General features: G+C 38.8%; 1 protein-coding gene across 1 annotated transcript in view; it reads right to left on the reverse strand.

Annotated features, from left to right (window-relative positions):
• LOC120542738 (relaxin receptor 2-like) overlaps positions 1–26,874 on the reverse strand; it is a 94,617-nt gene that overhangs the window by 25,717 nt on the left and 42,026 nt on the right. Inside the window, exons 6-10 of the mRNA XM_039775377.1 lie at positions 20,964–21,035; positions 18,621–18,692; positions 12,742–12,813; positions 3,468–3,542; positions 2,813–2,884 (exon numbers count right to left, since the gene is read on the reverse strand). Coding sequence (XP_039631311.1) covers positions 2,813–2,884; positions 3,468–3,542; positions 12,742–12,813; positions 18,621–18,692; positions 20,964–21,035 — 363 coding nt within the window. The remainder of the gene's footprint in view (positions 1–2,812; positions 2,885–3,467; positions 3,543–12,741; positions 12,814–18,620; positions 18,693–20,963; positions 21,036–26,874) is intronic.

Here is a 26,874-nt window from a genome sequence, read left to right on the forward strand (position 1 = left end):
GAGGGACTTTTTCCTTTTTTTTTTAGTTCCTGGGGTTTCAGCTTTTTATAATACACATAATTTATTATGAAAATAATTTAAACAACAAGTTAGTTATGTTTGCAAATGATACCAGACTCATGGTCTAACAGTAGATAATGTACTGAACAACCAGCCAAATCATTACAGAGGGACCTACACAGAATACAGGCTTGGGTAGATGTGTGGAAGATGAAATTTACTGCAAATAAATGTAAAGTGTTACATGTAAGAAGTAAAAATGATTTGAGTACATATTGGGCTGTCTGAAACCTGAAGGCACACTTTATGAGAAGTACCAAAGAGTTGTAATGGACAACTAACTCACTATCTACATCCAGACAGTGAACCGAAGGGACTAAGAGGGCTAATAGGACATTAGGTTATGTGGTACCTGTCATGTGTGGAGCGGAAATTTACATAACACATGAGAGACACCTTACCTGGAGTGCTGAGGTTTGGTCTCCATATTATAAAAAAGACATAGCAGCACTTGAGAAAGTCAAGAGGAGAGTGGAAAAGCTGAGCTCAGGAATGAGAGGTTATGAGCTGTGAGGGGAGATTAAAGGAGCTGAACCTCTTGTTAAAGCAAATGGAGATTAATAGGTGTGATGACATTACGTATTTTAAATAAATAATGCAGTTCCCAGGTTGGTACATGTGCACGTGGGAATATTCATGGCCTGCTCTAAGGTTGATTGGACTGTTTAGCTAATCACGCTTTCATGTGCAAATGTGCGTGGATTAGTCAAGTGCTTCATTCATGTATCAGAGCAGCTCATCGTAGTACCTGCACCCGATCGCTGCTTAAAACGGAGCCTGCAAGGCAAAAGTGCAGAATGTAAAGAAAACAAAGGAAGAAGATTCAGGAGGGTTGTTGAATGTGAAGAGTCCAGTGATTGTGGAGGACAGAAGACAGGACAACTGGACTCTACAAGGGTGCCCCATTGAACAGTGCAGGAGCGGGGACATGAAATGAGTCTCCCAGGGATGCAAGTAGCTCTGTCCTGGTGTACAGGAGGACAGATCTCTGGCTGAGTGTGTCCTGCAGGTGGGACAGGATTTAGGAGAGGAGGTCATAGCTGTTGATGTCTCTCCCAGTTAGAACACCTGTTGGGGTGAACTGGGGAGACACAGAGTGAAAGAAGAGCTTGTTCTAATGTGATGCTATCAAATGTACCTAATAAAGTGGCTTCTATGTGAATCTATTGCTGAAATGGAATAAGAAAAACACTCCATGTGAGAATTTAAAGGTTGACATTTACTTACTTACTTAGTTTTCTTACTCTGCCAAGCCAAGCTCTGAGAAGACTGGTAAGCAGCATTACTTCAAGAAAGGAACACTCTTGTCCCAGAAAAAGTAACGCCTTACCCAATGAAGCTGCAGAGTGCACAACAAAGAGCCTAACAACAAGCTAAGGAAGGCAGTATCCCACCACACCGACAAAGGACCATGTAGTAAAACCAGGAGTGCACACCAACACAAGCAGAGTCTTCCATTTGAACCAAGAGCAACAAGACACAAGCACTGGACATCACCCTTGAGGGCCTGTGTGTTAGGCAGGGGGTCCATGCTCCCTGGGAATCTGTTCTTAAAGACATCCAGCTCACACTTGAATTCATATATCCCCCTCTATTGGTAACCATGGCAGAAATATTAAGACAACAGAAATACAGTACTCAACAAAAGAAATATTTAGGTTGCTTTAAAATGCAGCTTTTGCTCCAAACATACATTGTAGTATAACATCTATACATAAAAACACAGCCAAACACAAAACCATTAAAACAGTGCAATCGTCGTGCAGTCCTTCGTTGACAATTTCAGCTCCATTTTGGTAGAGTGCAGAAGTATTGTTTAAACCTTACATATCCACACTTTTAGTATATTTATTTAGTATATCTTTTAGTATATTTAGTGAGCTACAGTATTTGGGTCCCATACCATGTGTTGATTAGGCTCTCTAAGACTCCAATTTAGTAATTCTTACCCTATCTGTGAGCAGTGCATCTGCTCTAATCACTTAAGGTCTCTGCCTGAAAGAACTACCCTTGCTTCAGCTAAAAAAATATTATATGCACGCTATACGTTTTTCATTTCTGGTTACAGCTTGGTATCGTAAAACTGTTTCTCTGTGTCAAAAAAGTGATAACCTTAAATAGCCAGCCTCTTCTGTGTTATATGTTTGTGTGTCTTGCATTATGTATTTTATGACAATACATATGCAGTTTTCATACTTCTATAATCCTTATGTTTATCAATAAATTGTATTATTCTGTTTCTTAAAACAATTGTCCATCAGTTAATTTGATATACTGTAAATCTAAAGGTTATAAACCCAATCCTGCAAAGAAAGGTAAGAAAACTAAAGTTGGAGCCTTACCATTTAATTAACATCAACAACATATTGGAAACATATTGATTTACATTAATCAATCAATTCTTTTTCTCATGTCTTTACACCATTTCCTACATTTATTTGGTGTCTCTGGGTGGATGAAACAGAATTGCCTCACATTTCCTACATTATTTTGGTGTCCAGAGCTGGGCCCAAGTTCAAATTTTCCTACAGAGTCATTACTGAAAGACAATCAATTGTGTGACTAAGAACAAAAGTAAACCAAAATCAAAATAAATTAACCAGGATAATAACACCCATGCATGGCAACAGAAAGGCTTAGAAAATAACTAGATGGATAATGCAAATTATGATGCATAATAATGAAAAATGAATAAGTAAAACTAGGGACTGTTTTTATTTATTAATTCTTACAAATCAAAATCAATACTTACAGCACTGTGAGAGAACTACACATGGGAAACACTGACGAATTTAATGTTGTAATATGGTTGCTTGCAAAATCCCTAAAGAAAACAGCAAATACAGCTTAATTTAAACAAGTGCTAAAAGCTATCATCCTGTGATCACAGCAGCCAAATAAGTAAAGCTTCTGGATATATTACTGTCTGTATTTCTAGCCATGCATGCACTTTCTAATCCACTGCCTAGTTTAAACAGTAGGAGAGTAACCCAGGAGTACTGGGCATGGAGTGCCAGCTCAGCACATGCCCTACTCACACACATTCATGCTGAGCACCTGTAGGATATGCACGCTCCACACACGAAGGCAGCGGGGTTAACCTCTGTGAACACCTCATCTAAAATGAGTATCTCTACCATTACTGTTCACAGAGCAATATATAATAATAACACAAAATATTGAATGTGTCACTCAATAAAGAATTAAGCTTATCCCTATTAAAAAAAAGTCAGCCATACTACTATTAAATAACAAGACATTCAATATGAATTAAATGAATTTATTAGAGTTGGGGTTAACATTAGGTTTTTACATTCACCACAACAATATATGGTGCAATCCTGTGGCTTAAAAACCTTTTATTTTGGAAACATTTGTGTTTAATAATTTCCATGGTTTGTACTCACAGCCAGTTAAGTGCAGGCATATCTTCACACACACCACTACTAGGAAGTGTCTGAAGTGAATTATTCACCAGTGACCTGATGGGAAACAATAAAAACATGTAGTTATCTACCCATGTTTTACTATATCTTTATAAATAGGAAAAGAATGAAACAAGCAAAAAGCATAATTCAATATGGATTATCTGTGTTAAAACCCCCGCAAAACAGGCACAAAGAATATGAAATAAATGTAAATGAATACATAAAGAATTGAAGAAAAACAAAACAGAATCATAATATCTGTTCTCTGGCATTGTCTGCTACAGTGTTTTCCATGATGACGATTTTTTAAATTAGTTGTTCTTTCTGTTTATATATATATATAGTATATTTTATATATATATATATACTGTATATATTTTATATAATATATAATATCCTCTTTAATAAAACCCCTGTGTGCGTCCAGGTGTCCGTGTGTGTGTCTTCTGGTGAAGTGCGCATGCGCGGGGCCACACGGCACGTGTTCAGTCTCTTCCTGTGCATTCCCTGTGTGTGCGGAGAGAGAGACACACATTGGTGCTTGCGTGCGAGAGACAGACAAACAGACAAGCAGGCCCGCGCGAGAGACAGACACGCACACACGTGCGTGCACACACACGCACGCATGCAGGCAGGCCCGCGCGAGAGACACACTCACACACACACACACAGGCAGGCCCGCATGGGGGACAGACATGCACGCACACACACGCACGCAGGCCCGCCACAGAGACAGACACGCACACCCGCCCGCATGCAGGCCCGAGACAGAGTCAGACACACACACACAGGCGCACGCGTGCATTGTTGCAATGTAACTTTTCTTGGTTGTTTGTTAGTTTATTTTTTTCCCTGTGGTTAAAACTCATTAAAAAAGGTGTTTTTAGCGAGCGGGTCGTAAGGCTATAGCGCGAACTCTTGCAGTGTTAGTTTTCTCTGTTGTTCAAGGTTTTCTTAGTGTTATTCAATGTTTTTACATTCAGTTTACTATTACGCTGTGCATTCAATGGTATAATTAACTATATTTGTGCTTAAAATCTTAAAAAATATATATATTTACATACAGTTCATACGGTCTGGAATGGATTAATTGTATTTACATACAATCCTATGGGGGAAATTACTTCGGTTCCACCGAGGTTCCACTGTATTACTGACAAAATTACAGGCATTTTACGGAAATACAAACCAGTATTACCGAGAGAGAAAATTAAAGGCACACAATACAGTGACGCATATTACAGCCACATACAAGGTCCCTTGCCATTTAATATAGACTGTTGCTACTAATGTTTATGCACTACTGTTCTAGCACCCGTTATTGTAACGGGCTTAATGTCTAGTATATATATATATATATATTACATAGTTTACTGTCAAATAATGTAAAGAGTATGCAACACGTGTTTTGTCCTTATTTGGGCTCATCAGGCGTACACACTCCACTGCATCCCTCATGGGAATCGATGCTATGAATGTAATTACTCTGATCTCCAGGCTGTCAAATAAACGAACCACATGCCGTGGCACAACATAAAAGGGACTTTGTCTCTGGCGCTGACGTCCAAGGTTCGATTCCCGCGAGGGGTGCAGTGGAGTGTGTACGCCTGATGAGCCCACATGAGGTCGAAACATGTGTCGCATACTCTTTGCATTATTTGACAGTAAACTATGTAACATTCCATGATCTGCTTCTCACAACTGAGAGTGCCCGTGGTGGATGTTTGCAGACTGGCAGACCAACCACATGCGTTACCTGGTAGGTAACCACCCATACAATGAGATTGAGACTCAGACTATGGATGCTATGAATATATATATATATATATATATATATATATACAGTGAACCCTCGTTTATCACGGTTAATCCGTTCCAGACTCTACCGTGATAAATGAATTTTCGCGAAGTAGGATTCTTTATTTATAAATCGAATATTTGCGCAGAGTATAGAAAACCTGTTTACGACCTTCTAAATACGTTTTTTAACATTATTAGAGCCCTCTAGACATGAAATAACACCCTTTAGTCACCATTACACTTGTATTACCCAATATATTAGACAAAATAAGAGAAAATAAGACATATTAGACGTTACAAATATCATATTACTAGGCGCACTCGCCTTTTAAGGCGACCGACTTTTGTCCTCAATTTTTGTGCGCTCCATGTGTACATCAGGCATGTAAGTGTAGGGAATGAGAACATCAAAGTGCCCATTCATAACATCTCCCGAAAACACAAAAAATTTTTATCCCCTCAAGTGCCTGCCCAAAGTCGTACAATGTCAGCCCGAATCTGTACCGCTAAAGACGGAGTTTCATGCACTAAATAAGCTATAGATGAGAATAAGCAAGCACCATCTCCCCTGATATTTACTACGCGGTGAGGCATTTGTACTCCATCAACATTAATTATTTCCAGAGACATAATTTGGTCTATTTTTCCAGCGCATTGCGCACAAAAACAAGGGAACAATGACAGCACCAGAACTCTGCTCACATCGCGTCGCTTCGTACCTCACGCCACAAGTAGTAAGTCTGTAATAAGCAGAATACCGCTACGCTTTGCACTCACGGGACGGAAGGACAATCCCGAACGCTTTTATATAATAGATTATTATACTGTACATTTAATTGCACACAACCACTAACCTATGAAGGCACGACCTCAGTAGGAGAGTCTTCAGAGGTGGTGCAGTATCTTCAGCAGGTGCGTTGTTGTCTTCAGTGAAGAAGTACTAAGAGTAGGCAGTGGGTGTCTGGGTGCGCAGCTGAAGAACATCTTGACAGGCAGTTGCTGGCGCTGTCTTTTCATATGCATGAGGAGGCTTTTGTAGGGTATTGCCATCTTTAATCATATCCAAGAGTTTCACCTTCTCCTGGATAGTAAGCATCTTCCTCCGGTGCTTAGTTTTATTGTCAGAAGGCTTAGAAAAAGCAGCACGTTTAGGAGCCATCGTAGGGCTTAGATAAAAGTTCTCAGAAAGCGCATGCGTAGTGATGTTAGCGTGTATGAGAAAAAAATCGCGATAGAGTGAAGCCACGAAAATCGAAGCGTGATATAGCGAGGGATCACTGTACATATATATACTAGTAACTAACCCCCTGCTCACTTCACTTGCCAACTCCCCTGGCCGGTGCTACGTGCCAGCCACTTCATATCTCTGCCGCTCGTGTTGTGAAGAGGGGGGCTGAATGCACCCTAAGGAGACGTAGTCGCTCCTCCAAAACCCCCTCTTAAACGGTGATACAATGGAAAACAAATACAGGTTTTTTTTACCTCCTCTTTGCTCGATCAGCTGCTGGCTTGGTGCTGCTGCCGTGCTGAGTGATCTGCATCTCGAACGGTGCTTTGAACATTTAAAAGCCTGTAAAGCAGCTGTCCTACTCTTTGTCTTTTATTTCCGGCCCCGGGCATGGTTAAATCTCTTGGCACAAAGTCTCGTATTGCTGGGAAGCAAGTTCTTGATATTTTAGTTTATAATTTAAAAACAGAATAAAGAAATGTAAAATCTAACAACTTCACATTAAAGTTCGATAAATTCTGAAAACAATGATACCAAACATATATATGTAGGTTTTAAAATAAACCCATTTTAAAACGTGACATAAAAACGTCACATAAAATTGGTGCACAAAATTGTTGAACTTTTATGCTTAGGATTTTATATATTTATAGTGCTGCAGGCACTGTAATTTTATTATGTTTAGGCACAGCCATATAATTTATAGTGCCGGTGTCCATAGCTGATCGCATGACTGGATGCTATTTCTCCAAGTTACATCATGATGCAGATTTTAATTAAAATGGTGGTGTGCAGTATTTGATATTCAAGCACTGAATACTTTTTTCCGAAAAACAAGCTACAAAGATTATTATAATTAGTGGGAGATAATACAAACTAATGTAAGGAATTTGCAAGTTTAATTTTGACTTTGATGCCAGTTTTGCAATTTGGCTTTGGCAGTGCACAGATGCTTTATTAATGTCATCATGCCAGTGATTATTATTATGCATCTGTCAGCCGCTTTTGTGCCTTCCATCTCCCAGTCTATTTCTCTTCACACAAATCTTCACCTGCCAGGCGTTCTAACAAACAGACACATACATGTTTCTGAAATCTGTACTGCATAACACTTAGTTTTAATGTATAAGGAATATGGAAAAGGGTACAAATTAATTGTGGGATTTATGTGAAGAACAGCATATGGCACAGCAGTTAGTTTATAAGCTACTGCCACAGAGCTCACAAGTCCTGGCCTTGGCAAGATGACCTGCTCCTCTGAGTACACCATTGAGAATTTTAATAATGTACAACATATGTACATAAGTATGTATAAAATAGCACACAGTTAAACAACTTATTTGTCAGCTATTATTATGTGGCTCAGTACTCTTATGATTGGTGTTTTTCATTAATTTTATAAGGGCTTTCCTGAGGTGTTTTTACAATGCATATATTTATTCTGTTTTTTTCTTTTTAACACAAAGGATTAGATTTTTTTATAATCTGCCCTGAATACATTTAAACATTTTTGTATTCTGCCATAATGCCATTCTTGTTTAATTAAGGGGATTTCCATTTTCTAACATTTATGTTGGTAGTCACCATAGTGATATTAACCAGAATGATAAGATTTCCTAAAGGTCAGAGTGTGCACGTCCACATCATCCAAGATGAGGATAACTTTGTGCTTTGGTGAACAAATCTTTGGTGTATTTTCCGATGCAAAAAACTTCAACTTCTGATATTTAGACCCTCTTTCTGGGTTAGTATACTGGGCTGATGAAAAACATGCTAAAATTCTGGTTAGCAAACTTGGCCTGAAATACACCTCTACTACTGCATTCCCTAACATATTCTACAAATGTGTGATGGCCATTGTGATAAGCACCCAATGCTGATGCGTACATGGAATTTGTTTTGGTATGTTTGGTCTTAAAGGAATACTCCATCCAAAAATATATTTATTTATGTTACTTAATCCATGTGACTTGTAGTGTTGGTCAAGAAAAAAATGTAATCTGATGTTTTCATGGAAAACTGAGATAGCAAACTTTCTGACAGAATAGACATACCTATGAAGAACAAAGATGAACCATAGCACATATTATAAAAGTATCTCATGTTAGTTATGTCATATAAACTGAGATAAAGAGGTGACATAATGAAAGTGTTTAACATTATGAAAGGATTGGATGCAGCATTGTTTTAAAATGAGTTCATTAAGAATATGGAGGCACAGTTGGAGACTTGTAAATGGTCTGGTTACTGGGTGTATTCTGCAAAAACCTCTTTGTTTGTTTTTTTTGCAGATGGTCCAGTGTTTGACGTACTATGTGAAGTTAACTGTAGGCGCGGAGCAGTGTGAGCCAGTTAGAGCTGTGTGTTTGAGTTTCACCTATGAGAGATGGATGGCCCCTTTACTAGGGTTGCTCCTAAAGTTGCTGTGATAGACTTTGGCTGCATGTTGTTCTGATATAAGAAAAAAGAAGACTGAAGAGCAGTCCGGTTAGAATTGATAGATGAAGACACAAGACTAATGATGGTGAAGGATGTAGGATAAAGTGGGCATTATCCATATGGCTAGGCTTTTAGTGGCACACAAGGCCTGTTAAGACAGCAGATTTAAAAGGGAAGCAGAAATGTATCTACACAACCCTCTACCGGCCCTCCTGAGTGAGTTGCTGAACTATAGCTCCAACCGACACTATGGTCAACCCAGTACTTAAACAAAAGTGTAAACCACAGTTGAGCTGACACCTCTGCAGGGACTCCTTCACACCAAAGATAGACCAGGTGGACATTCATTTTAGATTTGTGACTGAAAAGTGAACTTTGCCTGTATGTGTTGAATAAAATTCCACACCAATAAGCAGACACTCGATCTGTAACTGTAAGGGACTTTAATCCAATCCACAGAGGTTATACCCACTTTCAAAAACTAGCTGCATTCGTCTCTTCTTTCTCTTTGGGGAGCTAAAGGCTAAGTATACACTCTCTTTACAGGACCTGAAAGCTGATAAGCGGCTCTCTTTGCAAGAGCTGAACACTGATGATCTGCTATCTTGTAGCTTACAGATGTCGAACTCCAGGCCTGGAGGACCGCAGTGGCTGCAGGTTTTCATTCTAACCCTTTCCCTAATCAGTGACCAGTTTTTACTGCTAATTAGCTTGTTTTCCCTTCATTTTAATAGCCCTGTTTTTAAGGATTCAGTGCTCTGAATTGATTAGTTTCTTCATTAAATGGCAGCCAAACAGAAATGAGATGTGAAATGAGCCAAAAGATGACCAACTAAACTGGGGCTTCAAACTCCTGCCAATTTCACTCCAACCAGTTCTTTAATGAGAAGCCAATTCTTGCTGTTAATTAAACCAATTGCTTAATGCCACGGCTTGTTGCTGCTCTCATTCTGCCACAGCAGACATTTCCAAAACTGTTGATTTTCTTTTTTTTCTAAGAACACCGTCAAGATGTTTTGGTGACCTGAGAGATCAACCTTACTGAGGCCCTCACCTTTCTTTACGTTCAGATAATGTGGCTAGCTGGTGATGTGGCAGCTTATTTTTTGTCTCATTATTGTTTGCCTCCTCATTAAGGAAAAAGAAAGAACTTAGGGGTCTGAGTCAAGTTAATTAAAACAAAGGCAAAAGAAGTTAATTAGCAGCAAAAACTGGTCACTAATGAAGAAGATGGTTAGAATGAAAACCTGCAGCCACTGTGGCCCCCGAGGACTGGAGTTCGACACGCCTGTTGTAGCTGGACGCCCTGAACTACCTCTAAGATCCACTGTGCCAAGCCAAGCTCTATGCCAGTGACTGGGCTCTGTCTGAGAAGACTGATAAGCAGCATTACTTCAAGAAAGGAACTTCGCCACCTACACTCTTGTCCCAGAAAGAGTAACGCCTTACCCAATGAAGCTGCAGCGTACACAACAAAGAGCCTAACAAGGAAGGCAGTATCACACTACACTCACAAAGGACCATGTAATAAAACCAGGAGTGCACACCATCACATGCAGAGTCTTCCACTTGAACCCAGTGCACAAAGTTATCCTTATCTTAGATGATGTGGATGTGTACACTCGGACCTTTATGAAATCGTATCATTGTGGTTAAAATCACTATGGTTACTACAAACAAAAATGTCAGAAAATGGTGATCCCCATAATGTTTAGGAAATGTTTCTTACTTCTTAGGAAGTGGTATGGTAGAGAGCAGGTCGTTAGAGCTCTTCAGAACCTGATGTTGTTTTGGAGGAATTAGATGGATAGGATTGGTAAGATTTGATCGACTGAATGGCCTGTTGTCATCAAATGTTTTTTGAACATTCTAATAATCCACATGAAGTCTTATTCAGCCATATATTCACGATGGGCAAAACACATGCATATATGTTTTAAATATTGTTAAAAGAATTCTTCACATAGGAATTAGTTTCTGAAATAAAGACAAGCTTCTTGACAAGTGAATGAGGGGAAGAAGCAGGTCTTTGATTCTCAAGCTTATTCCAATGTCAGCACGTTTCCTCTGAATGAACTGTGCTAATTACAGTATTTACATAACAATGTTTTAGCAAAAAAGCTTTCATTTTGCAGAAGTAATGAAAGAAGTTATGTGAGATTTCTTTCACAAACATTTTTACATTGTTTTCTGTTCTCCAATGTTGGTCACCATAGTCCCTTGTTGCATCAGAAACCTTGTTATCTCCATTCCCTATAAAAACACGACTTTAAAATTTTTTTCTCAGTCATCACTACAAACCACATGAGGTAACAATAATAATAATAATAATAATACGTTTTATTTATGTAGTGCCTTTTATACACTCAAGGACACTTTACAATTCAATAAACACATTAACAAGACAGTAGAAATTACATACAAGAAAATGAATAATACTCATCAAAAAGATGTGCTTTTAACAGGAGTTTGAAATGAATAATAGATTTTCCCTTGTGAAGACTGAGTTGAAGAGCATTTTAGGGCCATCACACTGAAAGCTCTGCCACCCATAGTTACTAACCTGTATTTAGGTACAGTAAGTAAGTTAGCGTCCAATGATCTTAATTCATGAGCAGGAGTGTAAGGAAGCAGCAGCTCTGACAGATAATGAGGGGCTAAATCATGAAGAGCTTTAATGGTGATGAGAATAATTTTATATTTGATTCTTGAAGAAACTGGTAACCCATGAAAATCATAGAGAACAGGAGTGATGTGAGCAGATTTTTTAGTGTGTGTAAGTAAACGAGCAGCAGTTATTCTGAACTTACTGTAATCTATTGATATATTTAGTTGGGAGGCCATAAAACAATGCATTGCAATAGTCCAGATGGGTAGTGATGAAAGCATGCATTAGTGTTTCAGTATCTTTCACACTGAGGAAAGAATGCAGATGAGCAATGTTACAGAGATGAAAAAAAGCTGTCTGTACTATTGAGCTAATGTGTGGTTGAAAAGTAAGAAGCTGATCAAAGATGACAGCCAAATTACAGACTGATGCTGAGGGTTCAACCAGGATCCCATTGAAATCAATTTTTAGCCCAAGAAGGGCAGTGAGGACAAATTTGGTACCAACCAATTGAATTTCTGTTTTATCAGGATTAACTTGTAAAAAATTAGCTTTCATCCAATGATTGATTTCCCGAATGCAATCAGTCAGTACAACAGGTGAAGATGTTGCAGTTGCATCAACACTTAAATAAAGTTGTGTGTCATCATCATAGCAGTGGAAGCTTAGACCATACCGACGACTAATCTCACCTAATGGGAGCATATAGATGTTAAAGAGGAGTGGACCGAGAACTGACCCTTGAGGGATACCTTGTATGAGTGAAAGAGTGGCAGATTTGTATTCACTAATGAAGATATAATACTGACAATCACTGAGGTATAATGTGAACCAAGAAAGAGCAGCACCAGAGATACCAATAGGTAAGAAACATATAATAAATCATTTTTTTAAGGAGTATGTCTGTAAGACAATGTTGCTTACATTTCACAATATCCTGCATCCCACATAAATCCAGTACAACCCAGGTTCAGAGAGTTAGATTTTACTGCAAAAAAAGCCACAACATACCATGTAGTTGGCAGATGCTTACATTTAGGTAGAGATCACCTTTGATTGTGCCAAATAAACATTGCGCTGTTTATTAATTACTGTTGCATACTGCATGATGCAGCAGTCAGAGTTTTCAAGCATGAGGGCTGGCTCAGCAACGTCATTGCCAAGAAAATGGTACTTACATAAAAATGAGGGAATTGAGTCCAGTGAATAGCTGGCCTGGAATCTGTGTTATCTGGTTATTATCAAGGATTCTATACAAAAGAAGAAAAAAAAATCTTGATTATTTCAGCCTGTACCCATGTTTGGTATAATCATTGTACTAATATAAATATTACTGAATATCAATCGAAGTGGTGAGGGTCATTGAAAACAACTGAACAAGTTATTCACCAAGTTTTTTGGTAAAAAAAAACAGACATTTAAAGTAAACAGGCAAACTATAGATACTGGCAAAACTGGACGGTCAACAGTCTAAATAAAGCTCTTTTTTAATGTTTTGGTAATACAGCAAAGGCATTACACCAAAAGCTTATTCCCTACAGTGTGCATGTGTGTGAGCTCACCCTGTGATGGCCTGCTGTTCTGTCCAAGTGTTGTCCCTGCCCTGTGTCTGATGCTTGCTGGGATAGGCTCCAACTGCCCTACAACCCTGCCCAGGATAAGCGGATTAAGACAATGGATGGATGAACATTTAAAGCAGGTGTGACATCATAACTGCCTACAGTATCAATAAAATTACAGCAACAAGCTAAGCAAGCAAACTGAACCTTGCAAGACAATCTTCAGCACACAGTTGAAATGCGCCCACTATACCACACGTACATAGATAGATAGATAGATAGATAGATAGATAGATAGATAGATAGATAGATAGATAGATAAGATCTTTATAGCAAGAAATCTGACTCAGTTTAGTAAGTGCATCTGTTTGGGTCTTTTCAGTTTCTGTTGGCAAGAACAAGTTTTGTCAGACTAAATTACACCACCTAAAAATATCCATTGATTCATTAGTGTATGTCCTACCATCCAACCATCCATCTCTCCATTCCTCCATTTTTGTCAGATTATTTTGGACCAGTGATGGACGCAAATTTCCTGATACTATGTATTCTTTGACAACCAGATTTTTTAGCAAGGATTTAACAAGATAAGCTTTACTGAGTTACCAAATGCCTGTACACATTCTATTAAGTATCCTTTTGACAATATGCTATACTACTTCACCTTATAATCTAAAGTGTATCAGTCATGTTAGAAACATGCTCATTCATAAATTATTACTTTTTCCACAAGATCGCTTTGCGAGACTGTAAAGCAGAATTGCAAGTGTCGCACACTCCTAAATCATTAAACCACCATTTATTTTTTTGCTTTTTCATCTCTTGTGGACTTCCACTGCATCATTGGTGCGCTCTCTACAGTCAATTCAAGAGACTGTATCATGATTTTTTTTAATTATTATTACGAGGGACGTTCAAAACGTTTCCGCACTTTTTTTAACTCTATTTGTTAAGAATTTCAAAAACAAATTACATTGCTTTTCTACATAATCACTTTCCTTTGCTATGTAATTTTCCCAGCATCGTACCAACTTTTTAATGCCCAACTACTACTCCCACTTCACTGTTTCCAACGAAAATATAAAAGTACGGAAACTTTTTGAACGTCCCTTGTATGAATATTAGGTGGATTAATCTAATAATGGCTTAGCAATAAGTAGATTAGATGAGTTCTTCAGTTTAACAGTGACTCATCAGAATAATCACAGTCTTGCTCCATCCTATTCAGTGTCATGAGGGTCTTGAGGCAGCACTGGGTACAGATTAGGAGCCAACCTGTGAGGTCCTATGCTCCTTTTCAACCACTCAGGTCTACTGTTGAACGGTCTATGATGATGGCTCCTCTGAATGGTATCAAACCTCAGTTCATGTGTAGTGCCTGGTTGGTGGAATGAGCTGCCTACCTCCATTTGAAATTTTGACTCCCTCAACGTGTTTCAGAAGCATTTGAAGGCTCAATTGTTTGGTGAATTTCTGTCTAACTGATACTGGCTGTTAGGTTTTGCAGTCTTGGAAGTGTAACTAAGTAGTATTTTGTTCGGAGCTCTTCACTTGTGATGACCAGTTTTATAATCTTGCCCTGTAACACTTGATTCCGCACAGTCCCCCGGACTTATGTTAGTTATTTTGTAAGTTGCTTTGGACAAAAGCATCTGGTAAGCAAATACATATAAAAATCAATGTAAAATCCTGGACAGGAAAGGACCAACTTACTCCCACATCCACACAGAGTCCAACTTTAAATTGCCAATAACCTAAGGATACAAGCATAAGGGAAGTGAGACATGAAGAGAACATGCAAGAACACACAGACGGAGAACGAGTTTTGGGCCTCAAGCATAGAATGCTGGATCAGTATGGCGGCAGTGCTAATCACTATAAACCAATAAATAGTTCATCTTCAATATCTGCTATGAAAATTCTGATTTACACTGTGCCATCAGTTGCTCATATATGTACTCATAGCCTGAGGCAAACACACCAAATCCTGGTTCTGCTTTTTCTGCTTAGAGGCATTATGAACACACTTTTTCATCTTAAATAGTAGAAAACCTCCCATTTACTCACCAGAAATGACATATTTGTAAAGAATAGCTACCTGTACATGTTCATCTATCTATATTTTAGCCCACTTAATCCAGTTCAAGGTCAAGCAGAAGCCACCCTCAGTATGGTATTTACTAGACTGGTCAAGCAATAGTAGAAAAAACAGTCATCTTCGTTGGGCTCTAATTTACTTCAGCTCAAAATGAACAGTTAAACATTTTTGAATTAAGCCACTTAGAAATAGCAAATGTTCTACAGATAATATAGCTGGAAAAAGCCTGACCCAGAATTGAATGTTCTGGTCACTTAGCAAAGAAAACAATAATTTCGCAGCCTCTCAATTTATACTAAAAAAAAAGCCTTTTTAAAATTGTCAAGGATGAAATTTCGCAGCCCTCATCTTGAGGTGTAGCCCGTAATGAAGTGTTAATTGATTCATTACTGAGCTACAAAGAAGAGAGTGAAAAAGCTGGCAACTTGAGAAAAAAGAAAGTATGGCGTCAAAAAAGACATAAAAGCCTAATGGCACAGAAGCAGCACAAGTCTCAGCCATTGAATGTGGTAGTGCACAGTGTTCGGAGCCCATAGTAGTCGAGAGCCATTAGCATCAGAAACATTTCTGAGCAACCTAAGTCAGGTTCATTTCCTGAGAATATCACCACCTATCTAAATGTGTGTCATATTAGAAACTGCATCTTTGCACTGTCGTATGAGATTAGTTACTGAGAAATACAGTTGAAAATAACACCAAGGAGACCTTCAGTTCTCCACTCCACCATTTAGAAACATATGAATAGGAACTGATAGGCTGATTTGCACTAAACAGTATGTTCTTATGTTCTTGAAAATTCCTTTTTTTAATATTATTATAAAGTTAGTACACACACCATGGAAACAGTTGGCAAAATGTATTAACTCAGTAACGAGGGTTAAGAAACACAGTATATACTGTACACAATTGATCTTTGGTGAGATCTAAAATCAGGGTTGCGGATTCCATATGTGGTCATAAGAAAAACACAGAAGGAACAGAGGATTCAAACACGGTTTTTAGTTCTGTGACTAGAATTTTACCAGCAAAACTATAGTCTTTAGAGAACTAGCCATAAACGTTGCTCCTGAGCAGCCCATCGAAGTTAAGTAAATGTCTCAAGACAGAGCAAATGACAGCGAGTACAGTTCCTTTCATTAGGGTAGCTCCCTGTGTTGTTAGGGATGTGGCCTCAGATTTCATGGCCCACACAATGGGTTTAAAGTGTAACCCATTAGATCATTTCTTTATCCAAGTTTATGGATTCCAAAAAACATTTTTGACACTCAATTGTGTGGTTAGCTGTTCTCTTTGCTTAGTTTCTTTTTGGTCTCGACTCTTGCCTGTGATTTCGGAACCTGATTTTTGCTTCTCGTTTTAGACTTGACCCTGTGCAGTACAGCTTATGGTTTGACTCTTTTCTGGCTGCACGACTTCTCCTGACTTTCCTTCAGAGAAAACCTCATACTGCTGTCTCGCTATTAGTACATCCACAGGCTGTTTGAGAAATGGAATTCAGTACTCAAAGTTGAACTGGAATATAAAGAGCATGGAGCTTTGCAAATTATTAAAGAAAATGATCATTTTCAAAAATTACTTGGACTTTGATTTTTGTTTACCAGCCCTAAACAGCATTCTAGCTGGTCCCCAACATTTTACTATCTTCCTCTTATTCTTTCTAATATTACACACTCCAATATGGTTAAGAGGTAGACAGTCTACTTGTTTTGCCCATCACTAGATTACAGTAGATCAGAGCCAAGAGTCCTTAAATTTATCAACAAAGCCAAAATGAATTGAATGACTCAGGTGCCGCCGCGAGTGGCAGCCTTTCCAGCAGCTCCATGTACGACTTTATCTTTCTACCTTTTCCTCTATTTTACCAATCACTCCTACCACTTTCTTTTATGTGAACTCATTCCCTGAACACTTTTTACTACTTTCTACTACTTAGACATGTGAATTTCCCCTTGGGATTAATAAATCTATCTATCTATCTATCTATCTATCTATCTATCTATCTATCTATCTATCTATCTATCTATCTATCTATCTATCGTGAGATGTGGCCGGCTTGTCATCCCGGCCAATACCCCCAGGCCGCCAGATGGAGCCCTCCCTGCAGTATGGAGGTGCCCCGAAGACCAGCAGGGAGTAATGGGACATGTAGTTTTTATACAAGACCCTGCTGGATGCCACAGGGGCCGCAAGAGGGAGCTGCAGGGAGGACTGAAGACTTCTTTGTGCGCTTTAATCCGGAAGTTCATCAAAGGAAGAGCGACGGGCTTCCAGGGTGAAAAGAAAGGACTTGTACCTGACCCGGAAGGGATTTAGAGTCACATGGACTGGGGATTGGAACACTTCCGGGTCAGGGAATATAAAAGGACTATGGGAGCTCCCAGACGGGGAGCTGAGCTGGGTGGAAGGGTGGCAACACGTCTGGGAGTTGGAGGATTGTATTATTGAGTATTGTAATTGGTTTATGAATATACTGGAGGAGAGGGTGCTTTGTGCACTGTGGCAATTTAATAAAGTCAAGTATTGGACTTTTACCTGGTGACTGGAGTCGTGGACAGGGGCTCAAGGGAGCGAGAGCGCCCCCTATCTGTCACACTTTCTATCTATCTATCTATCTATCTATCTATCTATCTATCTATCTATCTATCTATCTATCTATCTATCTAACATGAGAATAAACATGAAAGGTCAGTTATAAGAGCAGGGGATTTGAATACTAAGAAATCAGAAATAAAGGTTAGGTTCGTTATCCACATCATGATGGTGGAATCCACAAAATGATGCAGGGAATAACACTTATAAAGTATGAGATCCTCAAAAATGCATCAAACCTGAAATCTAACTTCAGAATAGGAATCACTGTGTTTCAAAACCCCAGAAGTTACCTATAATTCGCCAGAATTAATCCATAATTAAAGTATAAAAAATTATGAAAAATAACAGTCATAACAATTTAGATTGGTCAGGCACACAAGGGGTATAGCGCAGCATTGACACAGAAATGGGCCAAAAGTGATTTGTACTTCAATGGAGAAACTTACGTGAGTAACTGAATCAACTCTATATGTGTCATGTTGCCAGATCTGTTTAAAAGGTGCCTTAGAAGTAACTGCTTTATGGCTATAAAAACCTATGAAGGAATGGAAAAAGCTAGCAGAATTTCCGAGGAATAGGTTTTTGTGTAATATAATAGTTAAATCCATCTCAAAAGGACATGTTTTCCATTCTCTTAATACAAATGATAACAAATATAGTTGTCAATAAGGCAGACTGACATTAGTAAAATTAAAGATCAACACAGAGCTGGTCACTGTTCAGTGGCTTTTGTAATGTTATTTATCTCTCTTGTATTCTGGCATGTTCTTCCTCACTTCTGAAGTTAATTTTAAAAAGTGCTACCTACAGCCACTGAAGATTATGGAGATCTCGGAACATGCCTGCCGTCACCACTTCAATGCAGTTGTGGCTTAGATACCTGCAAAAAGAGAATAAAGAAAAAATGACCTCTCATTATTTACTATTGTAATCAACAAAATTATTGACAGGCTAAAAACACCTAGTCATTCCAAAACAGTTCCTACAGTAGCTATCTATAGTAAAAGTGAAGCAAAACCTACAGCAGACAGAAACAGCAGATGTGAAACTACTGTGACACAGGCCAGAAATGACAAGGCTACCCATTTGGCAAGGGGTTGACCTGGACATAACGATGACATAGAGTGAAAAAACAGTCTTCTTCTTTCCCCGTCAGGGGTTGCCACAGTGGATCATCTTCATCCATATCTTTCTGTCCTCTGCATCTTGTTCTGTTACACCCATCACCTGCATGTCCTCTGTCACTACATCCATAAACCTTCGCTTAGGCCTTCCTCTTTTCCTCTTCCCTGGCAGCTCTATCCTCAGCATCTTTCTCCCAATATACCCAGCATCTCTCCTCTGCACATGTCCAAACCAGCCCAATCTCGCCTCTCCGACTTTGTCTACCAACCGTCCAACCTGATCTGACCCTCTAATGTCCTTATTTCTAATCCTGTTCATCCTCGTCACACCCAATGCAGATCTTACCATCTTTAACTGTGACACCTCCAGCTCTGTCTCCTGCTTTCTGGTCAGTGCCACCATCTCCAACCCATATAACATAGCTGGTCTAACAACCATACAGTAGATCTTCCCTTTCACTCTTACTGATACCCGTCTGTCACCAATTACTCCTGACACTCTTCTCCACCCATTCCAGCCTGCCTGCACTGTTTTTCACCTCTCTTTCACAATCTCCATTACTCTGTACTGTTGATCCCAAGTATTTAAACTCATCCACCTTTGCCAACTGTACTCCCTGCATCCTCACCATTCCACTGACCTCACACTCATTTACACACATGTATTCTGGTCTTGTTCCTACTGACCTTCACTCCTCTCCTCTCTAGAGCTTATCTCCACCTCTCCAGGATCTCCTCAACATGCTCCCTATTATCAGACCACAATGTCAGCAGCAAACATCATAGTCCATGGAGACTCCAGTCTAATCTCATCTGTCAACCTGTCCATCACCATTGCAAATAAGAAAGGGCTCAGAGCCGATCCCTGATGTAATCCCACCTCCACCTTGAATGCATCCGTCACTCCTACCACAGACATCACCACCGTCACACTTCCCTCGTACATATCCTGTACAACTTTTACGTACTTCTCTGCCACTCCCAACTTCCTCATACAATACCACAGCTCCTCAAAACTGCTTTCTATCTGTTCCAGTCCTTTGTGTGAAATCCTGGGTTTTTTAAATCTCTGTGCTCTGTACTTTGACTACTCTTGCCTTTTGAATGCACTGCCTTCTGTGCCTTTGTGCTCCTCAGAATGTGTTTTTGTGCCACAGACTGTTTTTGCTAAAATAAATCTTTCATTTATAAAGTTTCTTCATTGCATGTTTTGTGTGACTAGCCAGAGTTGACAGTTTCCTCCTCTAGTAGGCATTTTGTGTATTTTTTGGAACTTATGTGTGAGAATTAATGAGGCCATAAAACAGAGAAGTAAAAAGTAAACAACAGTATCAAATCTGGGACTGAAAAAAATAAAAAATGCATGCCTGATTATTGTAAAATCCCTGAGAAAAACACATAAAATTACTTGAAAGATTTCAAACCATAATAAAAACACATAAACATACTTTACTACATAACACCTGACAGGACTTTGCTAATTTTTGTTGTGAAAATTTAAATTGAATCTTTAGACATTTTATAGTTATTATTTTGGGTATTTGTTTTTGTCACATAATTATTAAAGCTCATGCAATACAACGGGGCAAACAGCAATAATAACGAAGTGAGAAGAGCTGAGTCATGTCTGCTACTTTATGAAGTCCCTTTCAATCTATGATCAAAATGTATTACTTTTCAAATAAAGGAAATTAATTTAAAAGTAACCGATACTGAAAATGCCATACTGAAGCTATCCTAAGTAAACATTCTTAATACTATTTAATACATTTGTGAGAATATATTTGCTTTTTCAAATTTCTTTAGCCAATATAAATACATTCCCTGTGTAACAGTGAAGACCAGCACCCAAACGCTCTTTCTGCTTTTTGTCAGCTTCCCTTTTTGCAGATTTACAACTCTCTACAATAGTTTTCTCTCCTCTTAACACAGCAGTCAGAAATCTGGAAAGTGTTGATTAACTGACTCGATTTTGGTCACACTCAAATTCTTTCTGAAGTCACTCCACTCTTCATTCACTCACTCACAGTCTCTGAAGCATGTAGAGTCCGGAGAAGGCGTCCCTGGACACTGTTTTAATGCAGTTATTCTGCAGGAACCTGGGTTGAAAAAAAATTTGAAGACAAATTAACACTTTATTTTATGCTTGTTCTATTAACATCTATAGTCTTTATTTTACAATCCACACATGCTTTTTTTTCTAGACTCCTCTGCACATGCCAAAGGGATTCCAGATATTAAGGCAGAGACGGCTAACTTCTTTAAACATGGTCTTTTATTCAGCGGATGGTGTTGATAAATTAGAAAGCTGCAGGCTTCTCTTTGAGAAAAAGCGGTGAAAGGAAAAAAAAAACAGCGCACCAGTGTCTTGAAGTATTCCTGTTTTTGGATGGTGCTGTGCATTTACCTACTGAAAAAAAAATGAATTTAAGAAGTTAGGACGTCTTGATTAAGATTCTGGTTTATGTTTTGGGTCAGGGATTTCTTTTTTGTTTTGGCGTTGGCACCTCCTTCTTTTGCCCACATTTACTCTTGATCTCCCGGTCCATTTGCCAATGGCTGCCTTAAGGCTTACCAAATTGTGTCACAGTATTACACTGTCACTTGTGCAAAACCTGAAAAGTCAGTATTTTAACAGTAAAATAACCCATCATTCAATCATTCTACCAATTAATTACCCAATTTATCAACTTTCATGGTCAAGGAGAACAACACTACTCCTGGAGCCAGGTTCACCACAATAGATTACATTTATATTTCTTTATGAAGTAATTTTTGTTAAATTTTTGTCCTTTGTTATAATTTATGTTAATGTTGTTAATTATGTTTTCTATTTCTATAATTATGTGTTTTTTATACATTTTTTTTATTGTTTGGTGGAAGCTTGTTTTGCCATGTCTCTGATGATTTGTGGGTGGTTCCCCAGGAGGCAGGGCCACATGTCAATCTCCATCCTGATTTCATCCCTGTAAAGGCTCATGGGAATTGCAGTCAAACCTGTGTGTCGTATGCACTTGGTGGTTGATGACTTTTCCTTTTTGCTGTTTCTTGTATTTACTAGCTTTTTGACTCCTTTGCTTCTGTGTTTGGAATTTTGATTTCTGGATACTGTTTTGGAATTTGCATGCATAGCATTGCCTTGTTGGCAAATCCTTTTTGTCCTTTCTTTGAATTTGGCATTTTTTGCAAATAAATTCTATTTTTATTAAGATTCCTGGTGAAACTTGTTTCTGCCAGCCAGAGGTCACGGTTCTCACACTTGCAAAGCTTATTTACTGTTATTATGGGACCATCAAGTACATTTCTTTAACTCTGAAGCTAAGTGTGTTTTGGCACAATGAAGGCCAAAGCCAGCCACTAGAGTGTGAGCTCTTGTTGCCTTCATCTGCCCCGTCTCTTCATAGGCATGTAAGAATTCTGGCCTGCTTTCCTGGCTATTTTTGGAGGCTTCACAATACTTTGGCCATATTGGGTGAGTGGATCATTGCAGGTGCTTTGGGTCTTCTAGGCAGGAACTAAGCCAGTCCATTACAGGACACGCTCACACTCGCATTAGGCCAAATCAGGCTAATCAGCTAATTTTGCTGATAAGTCTAACATGCATAGTTGGGATGTGTAAGGAGTTAGTGGAGGAAACAGGACCAGAAATCAAACTCAAACCCACTCACTTGGAGCTTTGAAGCAGCAGCATTGACTCCATTCCTCTCTTGCTTATAAGCCCCTAACAATTTAACTGGGACTAGGGGATTAAAAAATGCACTAATCCAGAATGAAGAATAGGGACCCCAATTTACTGTAGAGTCCCAGCTGGAAAAAAAGTAATTGGATTAATGTGTTGCTTTTGTTTTTTTACTTAAGGTTGTGTACCTTACATTCCCTGCAGGGATGGACTGGCCATTGAGTCTAACAGGATAAACCGTGTCACACGCTCCCTCTTTGTGCAGCACTGTCAACCTGTGAAGAGGAGCAACAGAAAGAGAGAGACACGCGATGTGATTGGTCCACCCTGTATCCTCTGTGCACCTATCTGTCTAGTCACATGATCAGACTAACTCTTGGCCACCCAAGATACAAAGAAGAAAAAGAAAAGTTATTAAATAAACAAATTAAAGATTTATGCACAAGAGGCTGAAGCAGGGTCAGCACAATGAAATTTGTTCTTGTAGGTCTCCTTAGAATGGTTGACAAATATACAATTCAAAAAAACCTTTTTGTTATCATATATACAGTATATACAGCAAGTAATTTATTAATTCGTGAACACAGTGATCAAAGGTAAATTGAAAGATTAGGGGTGACAACGTAATAGACAAAAAAATCCAGTTTGGTTTTATTTTCGGTACAGTAGTACCTCTGGTCACGACCGTAATTCGCTCCAAAACTCTGGACGCGACCCAAATGTAATTTCCCCATAAGATTGTATGTAAATACAATGAATCCGTTCCAGACCGTACGAACTGTATGTAAATTCAGAATATAGAATAGGTCACAGAAATATGTACAGTGGAACCTCGGTTCACGATCATAATTTGTTCCAAATCTCTGGTCGTAACCCGATTTGGCTGTGAACCGAAATAATTTTCCCCATAGGATTGTATGTAAATACAATTAATCCATTCCAGACCGTACGAACTGTATGTACATATACATTTTTTTAAGTACAAAAATAGTTAATTATACCATAGAATGCACTGTTTAATAGTAAACTAAATGTAAAAACATTGCATAACACTGAGAAACCCTTGAACAACAGAGAAAACTAACATTGTAAGAGTTTGCGCTAGATGCTTACGAACCGCTTGCTGTAAAAACTTTATGAATTTTAAGCACAGGGAAAAAAAATTAAATGCCACTTCTCTTGCGAAACTTTTCAAACCATCCTCTCTTGAAGAATGATTTTTTTTCAGCAAATCGCCATGAATCTTTCTGGCTTTCTCGCATGTGATCGCCTTGCTTACGCTATCCCCTGCAAGGTGCTTCTCATTCAATCACACTAGCAACAGTTTTTCCACCTCTTCCAACACTTGAGGCCTCTGCTTGGTTAACACTGTAACTCCTTTTGCAACATCAGCTGCTTTGTTAAGCCCTGTATACGCAAACAAAAGAAAATGGAAAACGGAGAATGGGAAATCATTGGCACTTACGAACGCACGTAGGGAAACTGGCCGCCAATGTTTTTGTTCACCACCAGAGCATGTGGTCGTGAACAGATGCAAAATTTTGGCAGACTTTTTGGTCGTAACTCGATTTGTACGTGTTCCGAAACGTTCGTGACCAGAGGTTCTACTGTACTGTTTTATTCTTTATTTTACAAGTACATCAACTTTCAAACACATGAAGTGGAGTTAACATTAGCTTGCAAGTCAGATAATTAGCAAGCAGCAATACGTGATCATTGATTCTGGCAATATGAAAAATGTGCCAAGACATACATCTGCAAGTTGCATATTTTTTGGCCTATTTTTTTTTTATTTTCTTTTGGCCAGAAAAACAGAATTATGTCAGCTACAAAACACAATTGACAGATTTCCACTTTTCTAATTATAGTAGAACATCTGCTAGCAATAAAGAATTCAGGAGTTATTTAAACATATGAAAGATAACGTCTCATTCTCTTTTCGAACATAGCTGTTTTGCTGCTGTTGGCCAGTAGTTCCCTGCCATATGTCTGTTTCCCATTTGTTTGTTATTTTTGTTTTTTCATGTTTTTATGTAGTTTTTAATATTTTTATTTTTAAATATTTTTATGTATTGTGTATCTAAGCTGTGTTCCTGTTTTGCTTGTGGTCATTGCCTTGATGAGAATGTTGGATACATTGGAGCCAGACATATGACGTTTGGACTTTAATCACTTTCTAAATTATTAACGAGAGGTTTCCCAAATGCAGAATCCTTTATTGGCACAAATTCCAATTTTTCAACACTCTAGGACATCTGATTTTAATCAATTTGGACAAGTATCTATTAGCACAAGGTTTCTGTGCCCAAAACAATGCATGGTTCTGAAAGATTTGGTCATCAATTTGTCACTTTTGACATACAATCAACTTCTGGGCCAAATCCTGACTGATGGCAGCCCATTTTGCATAATCAGTGCTTGGAGTTTGTCAGAATTTGTCTGTTTTGTTTGTCCACCCCTGTTGAGGATTGAGCACAAGTTCTCAATGGGATTAAGGTCTGGTGAGTTTCCTGGCCATGGACCCAAAATTTGGATGTTTTGTTCCACTATCACTTATCACTTTTGCCTTATGGCACGGTGCTGCATCAGGCTGGAAAAGGCATTGTTTGTCACCAAACTGTTCTTAGATGGTTGGGAGAAGGTGCACACGGAGGATGTTTTGGTCCTATTCTTTATTCATGGCTGTGTTCTTAGGCAAAATAGTGAGTGAGCCCACTGCCCTGGCTGAGAAGCAACCCCACACATAAATAGTCTCAAGACACTTTACTGGTGGCATGACACAGGACTGATGGTAACGCTTAACCTTTTCTTCTCCAGACAATCTTTTCCCGGATGCCCAAACAATCGAAAAGGAAATTAATCGGAGAAAATTACCTTACACCAGCAGTCCTCAGCAGTCCAATCCCTGTACCTTTTGCAGAATATCAGTCTGTCCCTGATGTTTATCATGAAGAGAAGTGGCTTCATTGCTGCCCTTCTTGACACCAGGCCATCCTCTAAAAGTCTTTGCCTCATTGTGTGTGCAGATGCACTCACACCTGTCTTGCTGCCATTCCTGATCAAGCTCTACACTGGTTGTACCCGATCCGCAGCTGAATTAACTTTAGGAGGCGCTCCTGGTGCCTGCTGGACTTTCTTGGATGTCCTGAAGCCTTCTTCACAACAATTGAACCCCTCTCCTTGAAGTTCTTCATGGTTGACTTAGGTGCAATCTTACTGGCCACAATATACTTGCCTGTGAAGTCCTTTTTGTGCAAAGCAATGATGACTGCACATATTTTCTTGTAGGTAACCATGGATAACAGAGGACGAACAATGATTTCAAGCACCACCCTCCTTTTAAAGTATCCAATCTGCTATTCTAACACAATCAGCATGACAGAGTGATCTCCAGCCTTGCTCTCATCATCACTCGGCTGTGTTAATGAGAGGACCACTGAAATGATGTCAGCAGGTCCTTCTGTGGCAGGGCTGAAATGCAGTGGAAATGGGGTTTTGGGATTAAGTTCATTTTCATAGCAAAGAGGGACTTTGCAATTAATTGCAATTCATCTGATCACTCTTCATAACACTCTGGAGTATATGCAATTTGCCATCATAAAAATGGAGGCAGCAAACTTTATGAAAATGAATATTTGTGTCATTCTCAAAACTTTTCGCCACGGTTGTAGATGTCCTATGGTGTTGAAAAATTGGAATTTGAACCAAAAAGGATTTTGCATTCATGAAAACCTTTAATAGATTTAATTTGCATGTCTGGCTCCAACATATCCAACATTCCCACAAAGATGATAGGGTTAGGTTCCACCTTTATATTCTGATGGAAGAGTTGGTCCCTCGGTTCACTGGAGTTAGATTCTGATTTGGCTATGGATTGGACTTGTTTGCTTCGGGTTGCCTTATGGGTTTTGATTACTCAGCAGGTTCTTAAATTTAGAAACATTATTATTTAAGCCAGAGGTCTATTGTTATCCTCTGTCTTGATGTACATTATTGTGTTTTTGAACATTTAAATCAGATTTTTAATTTTAAAAGATTGAACTCCTTTTTGGGCGTGTGAAAACTGAAGCCTACCTTGGGATTAGGTGAAATCTAGGGTGAAGCCTTTTCTAGGTAGGTCAGTGAAGGTTGTGGTCTGCTTTGAGGGTCTTGTGGAAGTCTTTCACCCCTTTAACCATGTTTATGTCACAACACTAACAGTTATAAGAAGACCAGGTTTAGATAAAAGCAAATTGTTACGCCTTGGATCGTTTGATATT

The sequence above is a fragment of the Polypterus senegalus genome, chromosome 13 (assembly GCF_016835505.1).
Source record: "Polypterus senegalus isolate Bchr_013 chromosome 13, ASM1683550v1, whole genome shotgun sequence".
NCBI classification, from domain to species: Eukaryota; Metazoa; Chordata; class Cladistia; order Polypteriformes; family Polypteridae; genus Polypterus; species Polypterus senegalus.